Consider the following 21,247-nt stretch of genomic DNA (forward strand, 5'->3'; position numbering starts at 1 on the left):
CTTGTTTTATCTCTGTGGCAGAAAGCGCCCTGGTGCACCAGAGCCCTGCACAGAAAGACCTGTGCATATGGGGAAAGTCACAAGATACCAAGTACCAACAGAGAGAGGCAGAAGGCAGGCAAGACCCGGGCTGATGAAGTGTATTCGCTTTAAATTAAAATGATGGCTGACGGGGGCGGGGGGAGTGTATGCGCGGCACATTGCTTATCTATTATTGATGCCGTTCTCCTCCTCCTCTGCACATCGCACCGCCAGGCTCAGCCGCTGCATGCGGGAATGCTATCGCCGTCCAACCGCGGAGGCTGGAGCACGCACCACGGACTAATCTCTGACCTCGGGAGTCCTGGGATCAAGTCTTCCTTCAGTTACAAACTATACAAGCGTGGTCGGTCTTAATTTAATCTCTCGGGAATGGCTAGCTGCAGTACTAACCACCACACAGGAGAGAGAGCCGGGTCTGGAACAACAGGGAGCTATCCGTGCTCAGGACCGAGATGCAGAGGCGGAGCTGTGTGGGTGCTCAGTCCGGGAATACCAAAGAGACGACAGGTCACTAGCAAGGTGCATTGAACAGGTGGCCCGTGGGTCCAAAGCAGGGGCTAGCCCACGACAGACCAACACTGGCAGAGGAGTTTGCCAAGTGCCTATTCATAAGGTGGGCCCAGTTCTATCCACTTACAGGGAGCCTCAAGTGCACCCACAGAACCGGACAGTCCTGGAGGGAAGTCGGAGAGACAGTCTGCCCAGGAGAGGCGGCGGAGGGACAGCACGAGCCAGGGGAAGACATTTCTAACTAGTTCCCCCCCGCCCCCCCCATACAAAGCGAACAGCGGAGAGAGAGAGGAGTGTGCCGTCTGCAAGGTGAGACTCCAGCCCCCAGGAGAGAGGGAGGCAGGCCTTGGAACAGCTTGGATTGCACCCCTCCTCCGCCCGCCCCCACACAACTGGAGACCGTGGAGCAAAGGCAGCGGTTCAAGTACATTCGCTGTGAGAGAGGAGAATTAAAAAACATTCTTAGCTTGCAGCTGCCAGAGCGATAAGCCTGCAGGGGTGCCAGGATGAACGCTAGCTGGGTGGACTAGGGCTCAGCACTGAAGTTCTCCTTACAGGTGACACCCTAGGAACGCTTCTAACCTCCTCCTCAAACAACCCGACACCCCTCTTCCAGCACACAGTGCTCCCCCAGGCATACGGCTTTCCAAGCCCTCCCAGAACAGCCACAGGGAGCAAGTGGGGGATAGGAAAAGCGAGGGAGGCAGCGATCAGAGGCGGCTTTGCCCCCACACGTCAAAGGCTGCAAGGCAGGGCGGCTCTCTTGAAAAGCCAGCTTTGGCTCTCAGTGATTGAGGCGCAGCCCCTCCACCTCAGCCCTGATCACACAGTCAATGGCAGAGGATCTGGGCCTGCCCTGACCTTTCCCCAACCATAGAATATCAGGGTTGGAAGGGACCTCAGGAGGTCATCTAGTCCAACCCCCTGCTCAAAGCAGGACCCATCCCAACTAAATCATCCCAGCCAGGGCTTTGTCAAGCCTGACCTTAAAAATATCTAAGGAAGGAGATTCCACCACCTCCCTAGGTAACCCATTCCAGTGCTTCACCACCCTCCTAGTGAAAAAGTTTTTCCTAATATCCAACCTAAACCTCCCCCACTGTAACTTGAGACCATTACTCCTTGTTCTGTCATCAGCTACCACTGAGAACAGTCTAGATCCATCCTCTTTGGAACCCCCTTTCAGGTAGTTGAAAGCAGCTATCAAATCCCCCCTCATTCTTCTCTTCCGCAGACTAAACAATCCCAGTTCCCTCAGCCTCTCCTCATAAGTCATGTGTTCCAGTCCCCTAATCATTTTTCTTGCCCTCCGCTGGACTCTTTCCAATTTTTCCACATCCTTCTTGTAGTGTGGGGCCCAAAACCGGACACAGTACTCCAGATGAGGCCTCACCAATGTCAAATAGAGGGGAACGATCACATCCCTCGATCTGCTGGCAATGCCCCTACTTATACACCCCAAATGCCATTGGCCTTCTTGGCAACAAGGGCACACTGTTGACTCATATCCAGCTTCTCGTCCACTGTAACCCCTAGGTCCTTTTCTGCAGAACTGCTGCCTAGCCATTCGGTCCCTAGTCTGTAGCAGTGCATGGGGTTCTTCCGTCCTAAGTGCAGGACTCTGCACTTGTCCTTGTTGAACCTCAGCAGATTTCTTTTGGCCCAATCCTCTAATTTGTCAAGGGCCCTCTGTACCCTATCCCTACCCTCCAGCTTATCTACCTCTCCTCCCAGTTTAGTCTCATCTGCAAACTTGCTGAGGGTGCAATCCACACCATCCTCCAGATCATTTATGAAGATATTGAACAAAACCGGCCCCAGGACCGACCCTTGGGGCACTCCACTTGATACCGGCTGCCAATTAGACATGGAGCCATTGATCATTACGCGTTGAGCCCGGCAATCTAGCCAACTTTCTATCCACCTTATAGTCCATTCATCCAGCCCAGACTTCTTTAACTTGCTGGCAAGAATACTGTGGGAGACCGTGTCAAAAGCTTTGCTAAAGTCAAGGAACAACACGTCCACCGCTTTCCCCTCATCCACAGAGCCAGTTATCTCATCATAGAAGGCAATTAGATTAGTCAGGCATGACTTGCCCTTGGTGAATCCATGCTGACTGTTCCTGATCACTTTCCTCTCCTCTAGGTGCTTCAGAATTGATTCCTTGAGGACCTGCTCCATGATTTTTCCAGGGACTGAGGAGAGGCTGAGTGGCCTGTAGTTCCCAGGATCCTCCTCCTTCCCTTTTTTAAAGATGGGCACTACATTAGCCTTTTTCCAGTCGTCCGGGACTTCCCCCGATCGCCATGAGTTTTCAAAGATAATGGCCAATGGCTCTGCAATCACAGCCGCCAACTCCTTTAGCGCTCTCGGATGCTAAAGACCCTCCGCCTCCTCTTCCCTCCGGCTTCACCAGCTCTGCCCTGCGCCTGGCGCTCTGCCCGCTCCACCGCCGGCAGGACCTCTGCTGCACCGCACAGCCCTGTGCAGGTTTACGGAGCCTCATCTGGTCGCACAAGCAGGTCACAGAGTTCAAATCATTAATTTCTGTGGCAGGGAGAGTGACACAGACCCAGCTCCGACATGAATAACGATGGAGAGGCCAAGCAAAGCCAGCAGCTTAATCTACAGTCTCCCTCTTTGGGGCATTAACGCAGGCCAAGTGCTTGCCAGCCAATCGTACCCCATTTCAACTTCATGCTGCAAATTGTGACCATGCCGCCACTGCACTCGACATTCCACCTCAAACAAGGTTACCCAGCTGCTTAGTTTTGCCTTTTTGCCACCTGCCATCCCCACACAACGCTCACACTTCCCTCTCTCGGAGCTAGGCGAAGCTTGCACCTTTCAATGCACAGTGGTTTGCACCCTGAAGTTCACTTTGGGGCTTGCTCACCCCCCCAATCCCCACCCCAGCTGCTCCCCAGAAAATGCCCTTTGATGCAGCACTCTGTTGCAGTCGCCATCAAGTTCCCCCTGATTTCACTCAAACGGGCCAGCCTTATGGAGCTTTGTGTGACAAGACTACCCGGAAGCAGCATGCATCCAGACCAAAGTTTGCTCAAGAGGTTTGCTGGGAGTTCCATACAAGAACTCGAACCCAAGGCGGCAGGAGGCTGGGAAGGAAATATGCACAAAATATAACCCAAAATAACGTGACTCTGCTTTACCCACTTGGCTTCTCCCCACCAATGGAGAACACAAAATGAATGAAACATGCTGGGAGAAAAGTAAGGACATCTGGCTAATAGGTGCAAATGCCTCTTGGTCCCAGCTCTGTTACAAGACCATGGGCTCTCCGCATCTGCAGGAGGTGGGGGTATGCCGCTCCCTAACACACCTGCTTTGGCAGTGGCCCTTTGCCATGTGAAGGATTTCCCCTTGTCCCTGCTGGAAGCCCTCTGCATTGTCTGGGGCCAGATCCTCTGCACGCAGGGATGTAAGAAGGGACCCCAAACACAGAGCAGCTCTCCTCATCCTGGATGCGCTGCCCATTGACAGTTAATTAATCAGCTGCTCAGGAGCAAGAGGGAACAGAAGAGGAGGGGGTTGGGGTGGAGGGAGGGGGGAAGAGAGTTCCTTCTTTATTTCCCGTATTTCAACAAAGAGAACAATTCAACACAAGGGTGTCAGAGCCTGACAGGAATTGGGGGGTTGTGTGGACCCTGCTAAGGTCTGTCCCAGCAGTGGCTGAAAGTTGGTACTCAAAGCTTTCTTCTTTTCCTAGCCAGTAAGTTAATGAATCCCGTCTGACCTTGGAACCGCTGAATGCTTGCCAGGAAGGAGACAGAGGAGTCAGGGCTATGTCCAAGCTGGGGGTAAATCCGATCCATCTGGACTATTTTGCTTATAAAAATATATATATCCTTATTTTCCGGGAGTTTTAGATAATTGGATTTTAAAACAAATTTAATGGTTTATTCTCTTTGTGGCATGCAATGAACACAAGGCTGCACCTCCGAATTCACAGAGACCTTTCCAAGGCTAAAACAGAGTGGGTTCCTGATTGCAATCGGAGGCAAGGGGAAGGGGACAGAAAGTTGAGCAGGAACAGGAACAAGTTAAAAATAAGAATCCTTAGCCTGAACTTGGTACCAATTAAGTCAACAGGAATTTTGTCACTGACTTCCCATGGGAGCAAGACCAAGTCAAACATGGTCTCTTATTTAAAGCCCTTATCGAGGGGTTTAAATGTTCAGATCACTAAAATAAAGAATTTTGAAGAAAATTTACCTTTACTTTTGAGTTTGGGGGTTCCCCCCCACACACACTTTTCTCAGCTTGGAAAGTGAAAATACACTAGCCACTTTCACTTTGGTTTCTAGCCCATTTCCTCGGCAAGCTTTCACGCACCAGCAACGTTCTGCAATGTCTAGGGATTGGAGACCCTCAGTGGGAATGTTTGTTTAAAGGGCATTTCTGTACCAAAGAGACTGGCCTTGTCTATATTCCAAGTTACACCCTTAGGGCTGCTTAGGTTGACACAACTCCGTTGCTCAAGAGGTCTGAAAAATCCACATCCCCGAGTGACGAAATTAAGTTGACCTAGGCCCGGGCTAGACAGTGGTAGATTGACAGAAGATTTCTTCGTCGACCTACCTACCACCTCTTGGGGAGGTGGAGAACCACACCCGTCAGCGTAGGCAGTGACTACCGTGACGCTGTAGTGTTTCAAGTGTAGACAAGCCTTACGTTCAACCAGTGGGATTTTAAACCAATGTAGTTACGTTTGTGAAAGCCTGGTGTTGTCACTCGTAATTCAATTTGAACTTGGCTTGCAGCAATTGATCTCACCCGGAGCTAAATTGGTATTAATTAGTCAAGTTTAAATTGAAATAAGAACATCCACATGGGGGTTTTCATTTGCTCAACTAAATCTTTCTTTGTTTTTAAAATCACATCTTTCGTTATACTAGCGTACTGAATACAGACAAGGCCTATGTAAAAAGGCACATCCTCACTAAACTGCTCTGCTCTGTGTCCATATCTAGATTCAGCTCTTGAGTTTAGTGATTGATGAAAGGTTTGGTTTGGTTTTCCCCCTGCTTTCTAGTCCCATTAGCTCTGCAGAGTGAGCACAGCCAGGAGACAGAGCTGCAGTCTATTCCTCCACGTGCTTCATCAGCACAATTGCTAGGTTCCAATCAGTGACATCAGGGCAAGCCTGCTGCTGGCAACATGGCTGCCCAGGCATAACCGAGGGCACGACCTAGCCCGCAGGACCCAAACTACTGGTGACAATGGGGGACCTCAGGCCAACCCTGCAGGGCTGGCAGTTCGGAAGAATTTTTTTTTTTTTTTAACTACGAAACTGAGCACTGTCGATCTGGTCAGCAAGGAGAAACAGACGCTCATGGTGCTATTTTCACAGAACACCACACCAGAAAGAAATGGGTTTCCACTGGAAATTGCTCAGATTTAAATTTCAGGGAGATGTTACAAAGGGTCGTTTTAGGGGCACACTCGACCCTGCAAGGTCTCTTAACACAAGGTTCCACAGCGGCAAACCAACAGACTTGCAAATCCAGCATGCCTCCAAGAGCCATTCGGATGCCCAACCAAGTTTACAGTGCAAAGACTATATCAGAATAGGTCTTGGACCACCCACTGAATCATCTGTAGTCACCTCTCACCTGTGCTTCTGTCTTTGCCCAGCACTCCCCCCCACCCTCCACCCCCCCTTCAGAGCTCAGCACCAGGAATATCTATGCAGGTATGTAATACTTACTGCTCTTCCGTCACCCCTTTTTTCCCCACCAGCTTTTCCGTTCTGGATTTTTTTTTTTTTTTTTTGAGAGGGAGGAGAAAGAGGGAAGGTTTTATTTGAGTGGCTGGTTCTGTAGTACTAAGCAGAGTTTGGCTCCATTTTCTATTATTATTAGACAATGTCCCAGGGAGTTTTGAGACTGGCAGTTTAAAATTATGAAGTCTAGGCCAGTGATTACAGAATATTTCTGCAGTTACTCCAACACATCAAAGGTGCCTATCACATACTCTAGGCTCTTTGCACTCAGCCATAACACACACGATTAGCACCAGGCTCCTGTACAGAATTGCTTTCTCTGAAACACCTGCAGCTCGGCAGAACTGGCTGGGATCCTGTATCAGGGCAGAGAATAACCCTTCCATGCAAGACCAGTATGCTCCATCCGTGGCCCCACAGCTCTGGTCAGGCGTGAGCCCAGCAGCCAATGAAAGTGACAAGAGTGACGCCTTCCTTTCCCTTTCCCTCTGCTTCCTTGGGCAGGAGGAACTGTGACCGAGGAAAGGAGGGCCAAGGGCAAAATACACTAAAATGTAGGTGACAAAGGTAGAATGAGAAGAGATTCAGAGGTAAGGGAGGTAGCATGATGTAGTGGATAGAGTACTGCGATGCAAATTCTATTCCCTGCTCTGCCACTGATGTGCTGTGTGACCTTGGGCAAGTCACTTCACCTTTGTTTCCTCATCCACCCCATCTCTTGTCTTGTCTGTTTAGACTGCAAGCTCCTTGGGGCAAGGACTTGCTGTGTGTTTGTACAGCACCTCGCAGAATGGGGCCTCGATCTCAGCTAGGCCCTCTATACACCGATGTGATACAACATAAATAAATAATAAATAAGGCAAGATGAAGAGCACTCAAATGCAGAGGTAGGATGAGAGGCTCAGTCAGGGAGTTGGACGAAAGTCTGCAATACAAATGTCAGTTCAAACACTGTGGACCCGTGATTTTTTCCCCAACTTGAGTGCCACACTTAAGATCAGAGTTTGAGAGGCATCATTTAATTCATAGCCCAATGAACAACCATGTATCAGTAAAGCCTGTTATAAGGAAGTCCGCACTGTAGGTAGAAAGGTACGGCTATAACTCGCTTCTCAGTGCTCTCTAGAGCCACGGGCATCTCAACGTCTACCTCACCCCATCAAAATACTGCTCCGACTGCTGCTTCTACTCCTAGGATATCTGCTCCGCCCCATCCCAACTTCATTCCCCTGGCCCTTCTGAAGCCCATCTGCCTGATTAGCTACCCTGAAATAACATTCTTCTGCCAGCGCTCGCTTCTTTTAAACACGCATCGTCGGGGAGCGCGTGCCACCCACCTGTTCCTCTCTGCATAAACAAGCATCTCCCGAATGCTTCCCATGCTGCTAGTAGTCGTGGTCGCTCTGGGGAGGTCTTGAGAAAGTTGGTTCGCTGCCCAGTCTAGGTACATCCTAGGGGGATGGACTAAAATGTATTCACCCATTTCTATCAGGGATGCAAATTGAGCACTCCAGTTACATATTTTAACGGAGGGAAAAACCTGCGAGACTAGAATGCTACAAAGTGTTTAATGTATTCAGCGTAACTACAGTAGAAAACATCAAGGCCTCTGCTGAGACTGGTGCAAAGTTATTAGCATAACAGGTGTCTCTGTCACAAGAATGATGCTTTAAAGACCTATCCAAAAAAAAAAAAATTTATTCCCTCAATGCAGGAGCACCTCGTTCATTACACTTAACGCTGGTTTTATGCTGTCTTCATAAAGGATCAGAAAATCAGATAGAGGCTTCTTCCTCAACCCTCAAAAAGTTGGTTAATGGAACATTATGGAAATTTTCAGACAGATTTGGAGATGCTACTGACAGCCTAGAGGGAGGAGACTGGACAGCTTCCTTCTTGCTTCACTCAACCAAGCTGCTGAAGCATGATTTCATCTGCGCTTTCCCCTCTGCGGTGCTTCTACTTTCCCTCCCCGCATCCGTGGGATGATCTGCAGGAGGATCCATTTATTTCTTCGCATTTTCTATTAAAAGCCTCCTGAGCCAAATCAGGTGGCGGCGGGGGTAGACACTGTAGGGCTGGTAGCTCACGTAAGAAGAAGTGAACTGGGATGGGATTTCTGTGCCCACCTGCACCAGGGTCTAGTTGCAGACCCCATGGTAAAAAGATCTATGCCCATTCGCGTACAGCTCCCAACCAGAGCCCTGATTGAACAGCAGCTTTGCCCCCGACTAGGGAGGGGGACCAGCCCAACTTCCAGTGCAATGGGCTCCTGTTAATGCCACTATTATCAATGAGAAGTGCAGGGACTCAGCACCACTGGAAGTTGAGCCATTAGTATCTAGTCTGGAAGGAGGTCCCATTTGCATCCTCACCTGGGCTTCAGTTCTGCAAAGCAGTGGAGGGAAGGACTTAAGTGCACACCCAGCTGGGGCCCAGATGAGGATGCTAATGGCATCTCCATCTGGGACAGATACCGATGGCCTGGGTTTTAACCATGCAGAGAGCTGCAGCTGCCGGTGGCTGGAAGTGGAGGATGCTCAGCCCATCTGTAAATGGGGCTCTAAGCTCTTTTCCCCCATCCCCAGTAACTGGGAGCAGGGACAGGACTCTCGCATGGGGCCGGCGCTGAACTGGGGTGGGTGTTGGGCGGGTTCTTTGGAATGAGGAAGCTCATTTATTTGAGATAAATTTGGTTTTTATAACTTTCAGATAAGGCTATGTGCTGAGGAAGCAATTCTCTCCCTCTCCTAATTAATTCCGACACAGATATCACAAGCTGGAAGCGCATGTTTTATGAATCTAGTTGACCTCCTGGTGAAGAAATGACGACACAGATGTTGTGCCTTCTTCATTACCTCATTATTCAAGTTACGCCAATTTCTTCCACCGGAGACAGCTGACAGACGAGAAGCCAGACGGCAGCACAGAAGCACATGCTCCCCCAAGAGGAGGGGGCTTGAGTGTCCCTGCATCGATTGGACCCTTCCACGCAGCCGCCAAGGACACATCGAGAAGGTCATGCTTTGAGCTAGTTGGGCAGGGGGTCTCCTTTGGGAGGGCTCGTGTTCAGAGGAGGAGAACAAACGTAGAGGACTCTGGAGACAACAGGCTATCTGTTAAGTGCCCAAAACATGGGAGCAGTAAGCTCGGGGATTCTGCCGGCCAAGGTACAACTTCAATGAAGCCTCAGGCAGAGAACGACCTGGAGCATTTGCCTGACGCAAGCTAACCCACTGGACACGCCCCAGAAACATCAGGGATCTTCCGGATCCATTCACTGAGCGTGTGTCTACACTCAAAAGTTGCACCACTTTAACTAAAAGCCAGAGTAGTTAAAGCAATAACCAGCTCCCCGAGCGCAGACCCAGTTATACCAGTATAAACATGTTGTGGGCTGGGTCACACCTTGCTGCTGTGGGTCAGGCATACGTTGGTAACAGTGTCAGGGTAAATGTAAAGAGGTGGCTGAAGCAACAGCAGAAGGACCCAACATTCAGGTACATGGAAAAGCTTGAGTAGAAGCTGAACCATGTGGCCCAATGCTACAGCTTGGATCAGTGGAGCAGCTTGTCTGCATACGTGAGAGAGAAAGGGTGGGCAGAGACCAAAGTAACCAGAAAGCTAAGCAGATGGGAACAGAAGTGCTGGTAACGTGGCCCTGACAGCAAGCTAAGAAAGGAGACTTTTGGGGCACAGCATGCTGGCTGGAAAGGCAGGTTTGGAATAGCAAACAAAGGAATGGTCTCCTGCTGTTTGATTCCTTCTGTGCTCAGGAAAACAAGACTGTTTTCTACCATCAATTTCTCTTTCTAGCGGAAAGGGCCCAAACTTTGACTATCCACTTGTGTCAAAAAAAGGGGTAACAATGCTTATACCAGTATAGAGTAATCATCACATACAGGGAGGGAAATAACTATTAATGCATCCACACTAGGGGTTGTACCAGTATAGTTATATTGGTAAAATATCACAAACCACCACCACACAGTTATATCAGGACAAAACCTGCATATAGTTCAGACTTTAGAGGAACATGTACAATGCAAGGGACTCCCGCAACATTTGAGAACAGAAAACACAGGCGCTTGGACAAAAACTAAACACACTGATCAGAACTATTGTGCAGGACAGACATGAAGCCACACAAGGTACCTGGCCCCACCAGAGCTCAAAGGGAAAACTCTAGTCAGAGCTGCATTCCTCCAGAAAACACACTCTGTGTGGGATGGAAGTTCTTGCCATATGGTGCACAGATGAAAATGCAAATTAATGCACAGGGACAGAGCTGGATGCTGGCAGGGAGCCTGCAGAAAGGAAGATCCTGAAATGAGGTGGTAGCCACTTAAAAAAAAAAACCCTCCACCAACCCCTATGCAGATACTAAAGCAAGAACCCCAGGGCCAAACCCACAAGGCAGGGATATGAGACAATCGGCATTCGCTGGATTTTAATCTCCCTAACCAGCGTAATCAGGAGCAGCTCCAATGAAGTCAGCAGAGTTAAACAGAAGTCACACTGGTATCAGAGCAAGTCGACTCAGGCCCACTGCACCCATCCCCGGGCTGCACTTCACAGCAGGCAGGAAGAGGTTGCTATATCAGAGTGAAATGTTTAAGAACACACCTTTTGCCCAACTCCGAAGCTGGCAGAACACAGCCCCTGCGACTGATCGTTAGGGAATCATCAGGATACATAAGAACAGTAATAAAAATGGTAACGTATAAATAAGAGCTGAAGTAGAACAGAATCCACAGGGAGAACTGGATTCCAGCAGCTAGCTGGCTAACGCCAATGACAGCCAGGCAGAAAGTGGGTGTAGGAAATCTGACGAGGCTGGTTTGCTTTTTATTCCAGACACTCATGTATTCCATAGCAGGGAGAGAGGAAGGAGATGAAACAAAGCCGTGAATTTGCTCATTACATTTCCCTGAAGACAATAAGAGCCTGGTACATTCCAGCAATAAACCCAGCAGAGTCAGTGGATGAATTTGTCTGTGCAAACACACACCTGCGTGCATTGTGCCAGCATCTGATTACACATGCACGTCCCTGGCACTATTGACTTCAGCGGAGTCACTCCTCTCACAGCAGCATCGGGGAGGGCAGAATCCAGCCCACAGCATGCATGACCAAGGGCCTTTTGCAGCTGGCAGGGTTTAGAAATTGCTGCTTCACCAGTTTCTTGGAATGAGCCATTGCACCAGTCCAGTTGGTAGATGGGTTTTAGCCTCCAGGCTTTGGGCAGTGAGTTGACGCAAGACTAGTGCCGGTGGTGTTTACCTGAAGCATATCCCTACCTGGAGGCCGCACACCTGGGTGCATGCCTCGCCTCCCCAGGGATCCTTTGAACTTTGCGCTCAGACTCTGACCCAGCACAATTCTGGTGGCTTTGAGCAGGGCTGATTTACCTCTTTGCTCCCCCCTCCATCATTGGGAAGATTCTTGCCCTGCCTCCTTTTGATCAAAGAGGAACTCATTATTACTCTCAAATCCATTTTTCAGCTCACGGAGGGCCGTACTACAGCAAAGGGAGAGGAATCCTGTCAGGGTTTGGCTTCAGACATTTCTTGCGAGCTTGCCAGCAGGCAACAATGAAGCCAGCTCCTTCTGGGAGGTACCAGTATCTTCAACTTCCCGTCATCAGGAACCTGATTCCATCTGGCTTGTGGGCTGTAACCACCAATGCTGGCTTTGGTGATGGGCTCTGCTTACATGGCATTTAGCATGTGATACATGATACTCCACTCCAGCTAGCTTGGGAGACCTGGGTTCAAGTCCTTACTCTGCCACAGACTTCCTGGGTAACCTTTGGCAAGTCACAGTCTCTCTGCGCCTCAGCTTCCCACATGTACAATGTGTCCTACCACATCAGGATCAATACATTAAAGATTGCGAAGTGCTGAGAGAGGCCACACAAAGTGCAATAGATAATGTGCTCAGTAGAAGCACCGAGAACCAAAAGAGCTACTTTGTAGAGATTAAGCATGCTCCTTTCACCAGCTCCTGCAGCACTCCCCCTAGAGTCCCCTAAATAAGACCCATCTCCAAGCCAGATGCTGTTAAATGCAGCTCTCGGCATGGATTTATAGTGGCCCAGAACGATAATTAAACAGGGGAACAAGCTGGAGGGGGAAAAAAAACTGAGAACTGCGTGTTTTGTTTAATTCAGCAATTTAGAGGGCAAGAATAATTAGTGGTTTTAAATGTTTTGACACAAGCAGCCCCAATAATCATGATAAATCATATCAGGCATATGCCCAGATCCTTGAAGTGACAGATGACAAACAGAGCAGTGACAAGACGCTCCATCATGCATGGAATCATTGAGTTAATGGAAGAATTATTGCTTGTGAAATCCACTCCAGTCCTATTGTGGGGAACATTCCAATTTATCAAAGCCAAATGAACATTAATTGCTGCAGCCTGGTAAATTTTCGAGCCGCTCTGACCTTCATTGAATTTTAATCCAAAACAGATAAGATTTACTTCCACACAAGAGGAAACAACACAATTAAACCCAAATGACAGCTAAGATTATGGAAAAAAACACAACAGGCGTAATGACAAAAATATCGATTCCTTTCTACATGTCATTGCGCAAAAATAAATAAATAAATAAAAAAAATCCTGCATTTGCCTATTCCCTCCCCCTTTTCATTCAGGAGATGAATTTTGGATGCTCAAGCCAAGACGAAAGGGGTGGCAGACAGTAATGGAGACAATTCCCTCTAACTGCGGTAATTAATGTTATGTCTCATTGGGGAGAGATTAGGAAAAACAGTGAGGGGGAAAAAACAAGTATTATTTTGCTATTAAAGATGCCCTTGAGCTGGGGAACATTAGCAGCAGAAGCTGGATTTGGGTAATTGCTGTACTGTATTCATGGTTTGTACTCATACCCCAATGACCAGAAATACAGCCACGTGTACCTATCGAATGTATCCCCATTCTTAACCTTCCAGGCAATCCCCGACGTTTATCCATTCCTATCGGGAGAATCTCTTACTCCCCATTACTGCCAGTTCTGGGAGCTGAGCTCTGGTTCTCCTCCCCTTCCCCAGGGGAAGTAGTTCAGTGTAAACACAATTAGCTGAATTTAAAAGGATAAAAGTTCCTCGCGCTTTCACTGCATTAAGAGTATAATGCAAAAGAACCAAAACCAGAAGCATCAGAAGACTAAGTGAAGGATAAAGGAAAAGCAACTGTGAAAGATGCCAAGTACCATTACACGGAAGGTGTGATAGGGTCACTCCTGCAGCTCATTTGCATGATGTTATCCTCACCCCCACCGTGAGCTGCACTCTGCTCCCCAGCTCAGACCGTCACTGCAGAATTGCATGGGTTCCCCCTGCTTTTTCGGTTCCGCCTCCCGACTTGGAGCACTGATTTTAGCCTGTTTACCACAAGTGCAGCAAACACAGAACGTACATCTGCAAGCATCTCAGCCTTCAGGACCTGTATCCCCAGCCCCATCCTCTTGCACCGTACACTCCAGGCAGAGAACAAGGCTACCAGAAAACCACGCAGTGCATAAGCAGCACCAACACCACCACAAATCCAAAAGAAAAATGTTTCTTTAAGATGGCGTTCAGTCAAACACTCAACGCTTCCTACAGCGCTGTCACCCAATCCCAGACACAGATATTCCACAGCAACCTTAACTCTGTCCCTGTACCCTGCCGCGCTGCAAATCGGACACAGAATGTGCATGCAAGTAAAGATAAACAGCACAGCTCCTTAAATCAGATTCAAAGATAAGCCCAGGCCATGCCAGTTCCCTCCTGTCCCCTATGAGAAGCAGGTGAGATCATAGCTCTATCTAGGCTGCTGGTGAATGGGACCCACAGATAGTGTGTGTAGAAGGGGTGAGGTCGCAGTAGCTATTCATCTCCTTCGGGGAGTGCAGGGGTGGCCTCAGAACCACTTCTGCATAGCAGTCAGGATGTGTCTCGTCTACAGAGGGGGTAAGTAGGGGAGATTGAATTTTTTTGGCATAAAGTGGAATAAGGGAGAGGAGAGTGTTTAGCAAGTCTAATGAGTAGGGCCCTACCAAATTCATGGCCGTGAAAAATTCATCATGGATCATGAAATCTGGTCTCCCACCGTGAAATCTGGTCTTTTGTGTGCTTTTACCTTATACTATACAGATTTCACGGGGTGTTACAGGGGGGTTGGAGAGTTATTGGGGCGGGGGGGTTGAGGTATTGCCACCCTTACTTCTGCACTACCTTCAAAGCTGGGCGGCCCGGCGGCTGCTGACTGAGGGCCCAGCTCTGCAGGCAGCAGCCCAGAGACCATACCACACCCTGCCATCCTGACTTCTACGCTGCTGCGGGCGGTGGCTCTGCCTTCAGAGCTGGGCTCCCGGCCAGCAGCTGCCGCTCTCCAGCAGCAGTGCAGAGGTAAGGGTAGCAGTACCGCAACCCCCGCTACAATAATCTTGTGACACCCCCCCCCCCCCGCTCCTTTTTGGGTCAGGATCCCGACAATTACAACACTGTGAAATTTCAGATTTAAATATCTGAAATCATGAAATTAACCATTTTTAAAACCCTATGACCGTGAAATTGACCAAAGTGGACAGCGAATTTAGTAGGGGCCTACCAAGGAGGGCAAGAAAATGGTGTGGTCTGAACTAGAACGGCAAGATGGAATATCTATGGGGACAGCAAGAGGTTAGGTACTGAGTGAGCACAGGCGCGGGGGTCTGGCACAGCAGGTGGTAGATGACACTGCAGGGAGAGTATGGGATAGTTATGGGACTCCTATGGGAGTAGCAGAAAAGGTACAACATGTACGTCAGGCTGCCTTGGGATGTAGGTCAGGGATAAGGCAGGGCATAGAGAAGGCTGTGTCTACACTTAAAACACGACAGCTATGCTGCGGCAGTACGTCGGCGCGGATATTTATTACAGCAACGGGGGGCGGGGGGGGTCTCCCGTTGCTGTAGTGAATCCACCTCGCTGAGAGGCAGGAGCTAAGTCAGCAGAATTCTTCCATCCACCTAGCGCTGTAAAAATGGAACTTCAGCGTAGTTAAGCCAACTTCTCAGGGTGTGGATTTTTTTATTTTATTTTATTTTACACACCCATGAGCAATGTAGCTGGCTCAATTTAATTTTTGAGTGTAGACCAGCCCTACAGCTATTTGAGCAAAACACACCCTCAGATGAAAAATCTCTTCTGAAAACAAAGCATTTCACCTGGTTTTGCGTAAGCTGTAAATTTCGCATGGTTTTGAGGCAAAAACCATATATCTGCTCCCATTCACTCAAAACTTGGCCTGGATTCACTTGAAAAGTTAATGAATCTTTCAACCAGACTGGGCAAAGTTTCAAGTTTGTAATGAAACCCAGCACTGGGGTTTCACTCAGTTCTGCGAGATTCCTGCAGGCTATTCCACATGGGAACACGCATATGAGCCACCACACCAAATCAGACCAACGGTCCCTCCAGGACCACATCCTCCCTCCAACTCTGCTTAGGAGAGAAAGGTGCAATTATGGCATAAATTTACACCTGGGAAAAGTGTCTTCCTAACCTTGACCACTTAGTAGTTGGCTTATGCCCTGAAACATGAGAGTTTATATTGCTTTTAAAAAATTGATCCCATCTAACATTAACTGTGAATGTTCTCATTAGCCACATAAATGTCTAATCCTTTTCTGAATTCAACTAAGCTCTTGGCCCCAGTGATGTACTGTGGCAATGAGGTTCACAGGTTAATTACGTATTCTGAAAGAACAGGATTTCCTTTTCATGTTTTTAGGTTTGTCATCTTTCAGTTCCATTGACTGTCCCCTTGCTTATGAATAAGAGCATCCAATTTACTTTCTCCATCCCATTCGTTGTTATGTATGCTTCTATCATGCCCTCTTTCCTCTCCTCTCTATAGTCCCAGCCAATTCACTCTCTCTTTATATGGAAGTGTCAAGGCAATGTATCTTTTTATAGATACCTATACTTGATGTCCCAGCTAAATCCACAACCCATTTCTGTAATGCATTTAGTGAACTTGCTTATGTAGGTCTGATCTTTTAAAAAAGTGGAGCAAGTCCCTGCTCAGGTGGAAAACAAGGATCCAAGTAGCCCAGAAAAACCTAGCAAGCACACGTTCTGAACCAATGCACGAATTCAAAGCTATGAACACATACATTAAACAGGCGTGGATTGGAGATACCTTCCTACAACTGCCCTTTCCGTGCATTCTCCGCCGTGCAATGCAGTTGAGGGCACTTTCTCAGGAGTCTATGATTTCAACCCCCCAGCAAGACCACTCAGCAATGAAGAAGCAACACAAACATAACCATAACAGCTAAGAGAGTAAGGATTGCTCAGTGGTTAGGGCTTTAGCCTGGGATTTGGGAAACCCAGGTTCAATGCTAAGCTCTGCCACAGACTTTCCTTGGGCAACTAAGTCACTGAGTCTCTCCGTGCCTCAGATCCCCATTGGTAAAATGGGGAGAATAGCACTTCCCCTGTCTCACAGGGTGCTCTACGAATAAGGACCCAGATCCTATGGTAACAGAGGCCTCAGTACCGAAGACAGACTGATCCAAATGCTTGGGAAGGCGGAAACTGCTTTTGCAGAACCCTGCAAGTATCAGATTGGTTTTGAATGACAAAATGACACAGGATCCGTCCGCTGCTGACACCCATGTGATGGGTGGGCGTCAGCTTATAAAAAAAAAGCATTAAGACATTAACTTGCCCCCACCAACTTGTCTCGTGTCAGAACTTAACACTGGTGAGAAGTGTTCCATATGCAGCACACAGAGGCAAGGGAGGCGTCCGTATGCATCACCCCTGCCCGGGAGAGAATTACCTTTAGAAACAGGAATAACTCATTTTCCAGGCCCATTTGTCTTGCTCTGCCAAACCCCAGTAACCAGCGACCGCTACGTTGGTTAGGGGATATAGACGTTTGCACACCGGAAGCTGGACTGAGGCAAACCAGCCTATCACCCTTTTAGCGCCCCCATCTCACTTTCATCCAGCCATCAGTCCCTCCCAGCTGCTCCTCTTGGCCCACCAGATTGGGCAGGGAAGGGAAGAAAGATTCACTCACCATGACAGAAATGTGAAGAATGTGCATCTGCTCCTCCACGATCTCAGAAGGCTCTTGAAGGGTGGGCGGGGTGGCCCGGGACAGCTGCTCAGCGCTGCTCATGGAGACGTGGAAATACAGGGTGCCGTTCTCTAGCCACTGCTGCTTCCAGTGCACCAAGGAAATATCTGCCACAGTCCCAGACATCTCTGCAGTAACAGAAACAACTGGGGTTCAGTTTCCGCACTCACGAGAGAGCTGCATTCGAACACACGTCCCACGTCACTGCACAACAGACAGACCACCTGAGAGAGAAACTTGCTCCTCTCACCCTAGTGCTTTGAGCAAGGGACTAGGAGCCAGGACAACTGGGATCGATCCCCAAAACTGCATCCGATCTGCTGGGTGACCTGGGGCACGTCACTCCATGTCTGTTCCTCATTTCCCCCATATACAGAATGAGAATACTGCCCTTGCTTCAGAGGCTGGGGTAGTTGTGAGGCCTAATTAATTACTGGCTAGAAAGTGCTTTGAGATCTTTGGATGAGATGTGCAACAGAAACGCAAGATATTTATTGTAATCTGTTTTTAAACACTGTTCAGCCCTTGTGATAGGGCTGTTATGTAAACCTGGTCATTCTTTTTTGCAAATTAGGAGACAGAGGAATGGTGTACACACACACACAAGTTTCTTATGCAATGAAAGGCAGAGGATCTCATCCCTGAAATACAAGGTCCCTTGACTATCCTCCAGCTGTACAGATGCTCAAGAACAACATGTAGCTCCTAGGGATCTGAGGTGTTATCTCAACAGGGGTTTTGCCATCAGTTCAAATTGGAGGAAGAAGCCAGAGAGCAGAGATCAGCGGACAGTTATAAGAAAAACACCAGGGTGGGCAAACTTACTGACCCTCTGAGCTGCCTTCAGCAAATTTCCAGACGTTCGTGAGCTGGGCGCACCTGCCAGGGCTCAGGGTTTCTGCCCTGCGGCAGGGTGGTGCAGCTAGGGGATTCAGCACCACCATCCTGCCACAGGCAAGAAGCCCCAGCTTGCCTACCAGACTGGTAGGCAGAGAACGGGAGAGGTGGGACGACTCTGCGAGCCGCACTTTAACCGTAAAAGAGCCACATGCGGTGGCTCGCAAGCTGAAGTTTGTCCACCCATGAAATACACCTTCCTCCAGGACTAGCTCACTGGCACAGCAGTTATGTTTGGCACAGAAAACCAGTCACAGCCATTTCCTCAGCACGGTGGAAAAGCACAAGGAGACACCAGCAGGAGGCAGTGCCGGTGGGAAAGCAAGCTGCTGCACGAGAGGGACACACCTGGAATGACTCCTTTGTTAGCCTTCCTCTGCTGACATGAACTCCTGCTCTCATGCCCCGGATACTCAAATTTACACCGTAAACAGCCTGGGGCTGGGATTGTATCATACCAGGTTTTGCAAAGCACTTCGTGCACCATAAACAATCAGGGGCTTGGAAAATTCAGACCCCTTCTAGCCAAAAGCAGATGCCAAAGAGAGGGAGCCTCCAGCACAACCCAGAGACAGCAGCAGCCTGAAACTAAACAAGACCCTGGGCAGCCTCACAGCTGCCAATAAGGTTGGGAGCAGCCGCGGTGAAAGAGACAAGCCTGGTCGGTTTCAAACCGGGGCCTCCAGTCAAGGGGCTGATTAGCAGCTGTCAGTCTGCAGACTCAGGAAAACATCGCAGGTGTAAGGCTCTCCTAGTAGCCACCAGGCGTCTAGCCTTCGACCCGTTTCTGCAGAAGTCAATGGTTCCATTCAGGCCCCTTCACTCCGCAAAGAAAGCCCCCTGCTCTTCAGGGGCAAATGGATTTTTCCAGCCCTGAAAGCAACACACGTTTTGCATCAGAAAACACACGACTCCTACGGTCATTGTTTTAGACCAAGAGAACAATCACACGCTCAAAGAGAAAGCCTCATCAAGAAATCCAAACCTTTCCACAAGGCTGGGTTTACCTGTCGATCAGGTTTCTACTGTGCCACAGCAGGCTGGATCCCTGGCTGCAGTCTGCAGCGACAAGGTTAGGCCAATATTACACACTCCCTTGCTCACCACCTCGCTAATTATTCTATCGACATATCGGAGACAATGGCACCACCACCTGAATCTAATGGGAGGACAGCTAGATATCTCGACCTTGCAAGCACAGCGACCACTAGTTTGCCCACTCTGTTGAGAATAAACTCCTGCCCAAGCCTGGAATACAAAACAGAGTAGGTTTGCACCTCAGAGATGCATGAATTCACTGTCACTCCGCCACCGCCAAAGCAGGTTTTCTGCAAATAACCCAGTCCCCATCCCAGCAAATAAATAAAGCCGTTTCCAGGAGCAGCACACCAGCAAAGGTGGCCCTTGCATTTGGCTCCCTGCAAAACAAAACTGAACCCCAGAGGTCACATTCAAGGACACTCTAGGGTTAGATAAAACTTAAAAGGAGTCTCATAAAATTAAAATCCCACATTCGTACAGCATCTTGCACAGAGTTTACCTCTCCCATAAGCGAAACATAGCTCCCTCTGGGAGGAACCTAGCATTGCGCCTCCTATAGGACACCAAGGTATGAAGTCAGCCCCGTGTCAAAGGAGGGAGAGGTTGGGGAGGCAGAACGTGATCTCACAAGAGCAGGAGGGCTTGTCCCGGACACAGCCCAACTGCAGTCTGGGGAAAGCGCTACAAGCCCTTTCAATGAACACAAGGAGATGGGGACCAGTTTAAATGTCTTTTGAAAGATGGGACTTCCATCAGCACTGAGCCGATCTGCTGCCACACGGAGGCACTGCAGCCAAAGGGAAAAGTCCCTGCCAAGTTTCAGAAAGGAGGTTCAGCCAATCATTTTTATTCCTAGGACTATGGCCGTGTCTACACTTAAACCACTATAGCTAGAACAGGGCCCCTGCAATGTAGAGAGTGTAGACACTCACTGGGGTGACGGCAGGGGCTCTCCCATTGCTCTAGTTTATGCAACTCCCTGAAAGGCGGTAGCTAGGGCAACAGATGAATTATTCGGTCAACACTGTCTACACCACGGGTTAGACTGGCTTAACTACGTCTCTCAGGGTGCAGATTTGTCACACCCCTGAAAGACGTAGCGATGTCAATGTAAGTTTCCAGTGTAGACCAGCCCTGAGACGGAGAATCTGTGCTGATGCTTCTTTGTGGTTCTCAGGCCTTGCCTCCCAGGCTGGAAACACTCCAGAGTCAACATCCCCCCCCAATCCCTACTCCTTTCCAGGAACTTCCTCCTCCCTGCCTGAATGCCTGCATGTGGTGCCTCTTGGTCAGAGCAGAACGTTTTGGGGAAGTTTTGAAGTTAGCTGAAATACAAGACTTCAGTAAGCTAGACTCCTCGGAAAGGAAAACGTGCCATATTCATCAAAGCCTCCTCCCAAAGGCGGCTAGTCTGGAAACTTCAGCTTACGCTTCATTCCACAGTTTTACTGGAAATCCTGTGTCTAGGCAATTTCTGATAAGGGCTGGGTACAAAATTTGGGTGCCATTTACCACAGATTAATAAACCTCAGAACACACTAGCCTATGGGTACGTCTACCCTGCAGCTGGGAGCGAGCCTCGTATCCCCCCCGCCCCCATTGTCAATACAGGAGGATCCCATCTGCATTTTGGCAGCGACTCCCCCTACTGTGCGTGTACTCCTGGGCTCACAGCTGCACGGACTTCACTGAACTCCTGTCTGCTGCTAATCCCTCTCCCTGCCCCTTTTCGCCACCGACAACCCCGCTCGTATACGCCTCTCCCAATCTCATCACTTCTGACTCCCCCCTCCGCCAGACTCTCCTTAAGGTCTGTCACCACCCTCAACCCCATTCTCACTATCCCCTCTGCTGCGCTCCTTGACCAGCTCTCACCTTGAT

The 21,247-nt window shown here is 49.1% G+C and overlaps 1 protein-coding gene across 2 annotated transcripts in view; it reads right to left on the minus strand.

Annotated features, from left to right (window-relative positions):
* The window catches only part of ASTN2 (astrotactin 2), a 589,627-nt gene that overhangs the window by 491,614 nt on the left and 76,766 nt on the right, over positions 1 to 21,247 (minus strand). For both annotated transcript variants that reach the window (XM_074973795.1, XM_074973796.1), the window contains exon 2: positions 17,369 to 17,556. In XM_074973795.1, the coding sequence (XP_074829896.1) occupies positions 17,369 to 17,556 (188 nt within the window). The remainder of the gene's footprint in view (positions 1 to 17,368; positions 17,557 to 21,247) is intronic.

Source organism: Natator depressus, chromosome 16 (genome assembly GCF_965152275.1).
Source record: "Natator depressus isolate rNatDep1 chromosome 16, rNatDep2.hap1, whole genome shotgun sequence".
NCBI lineage: Eukaryota > Metazoa > Chordata > Testudines > Cheloniidae > Natator > Natator depressus.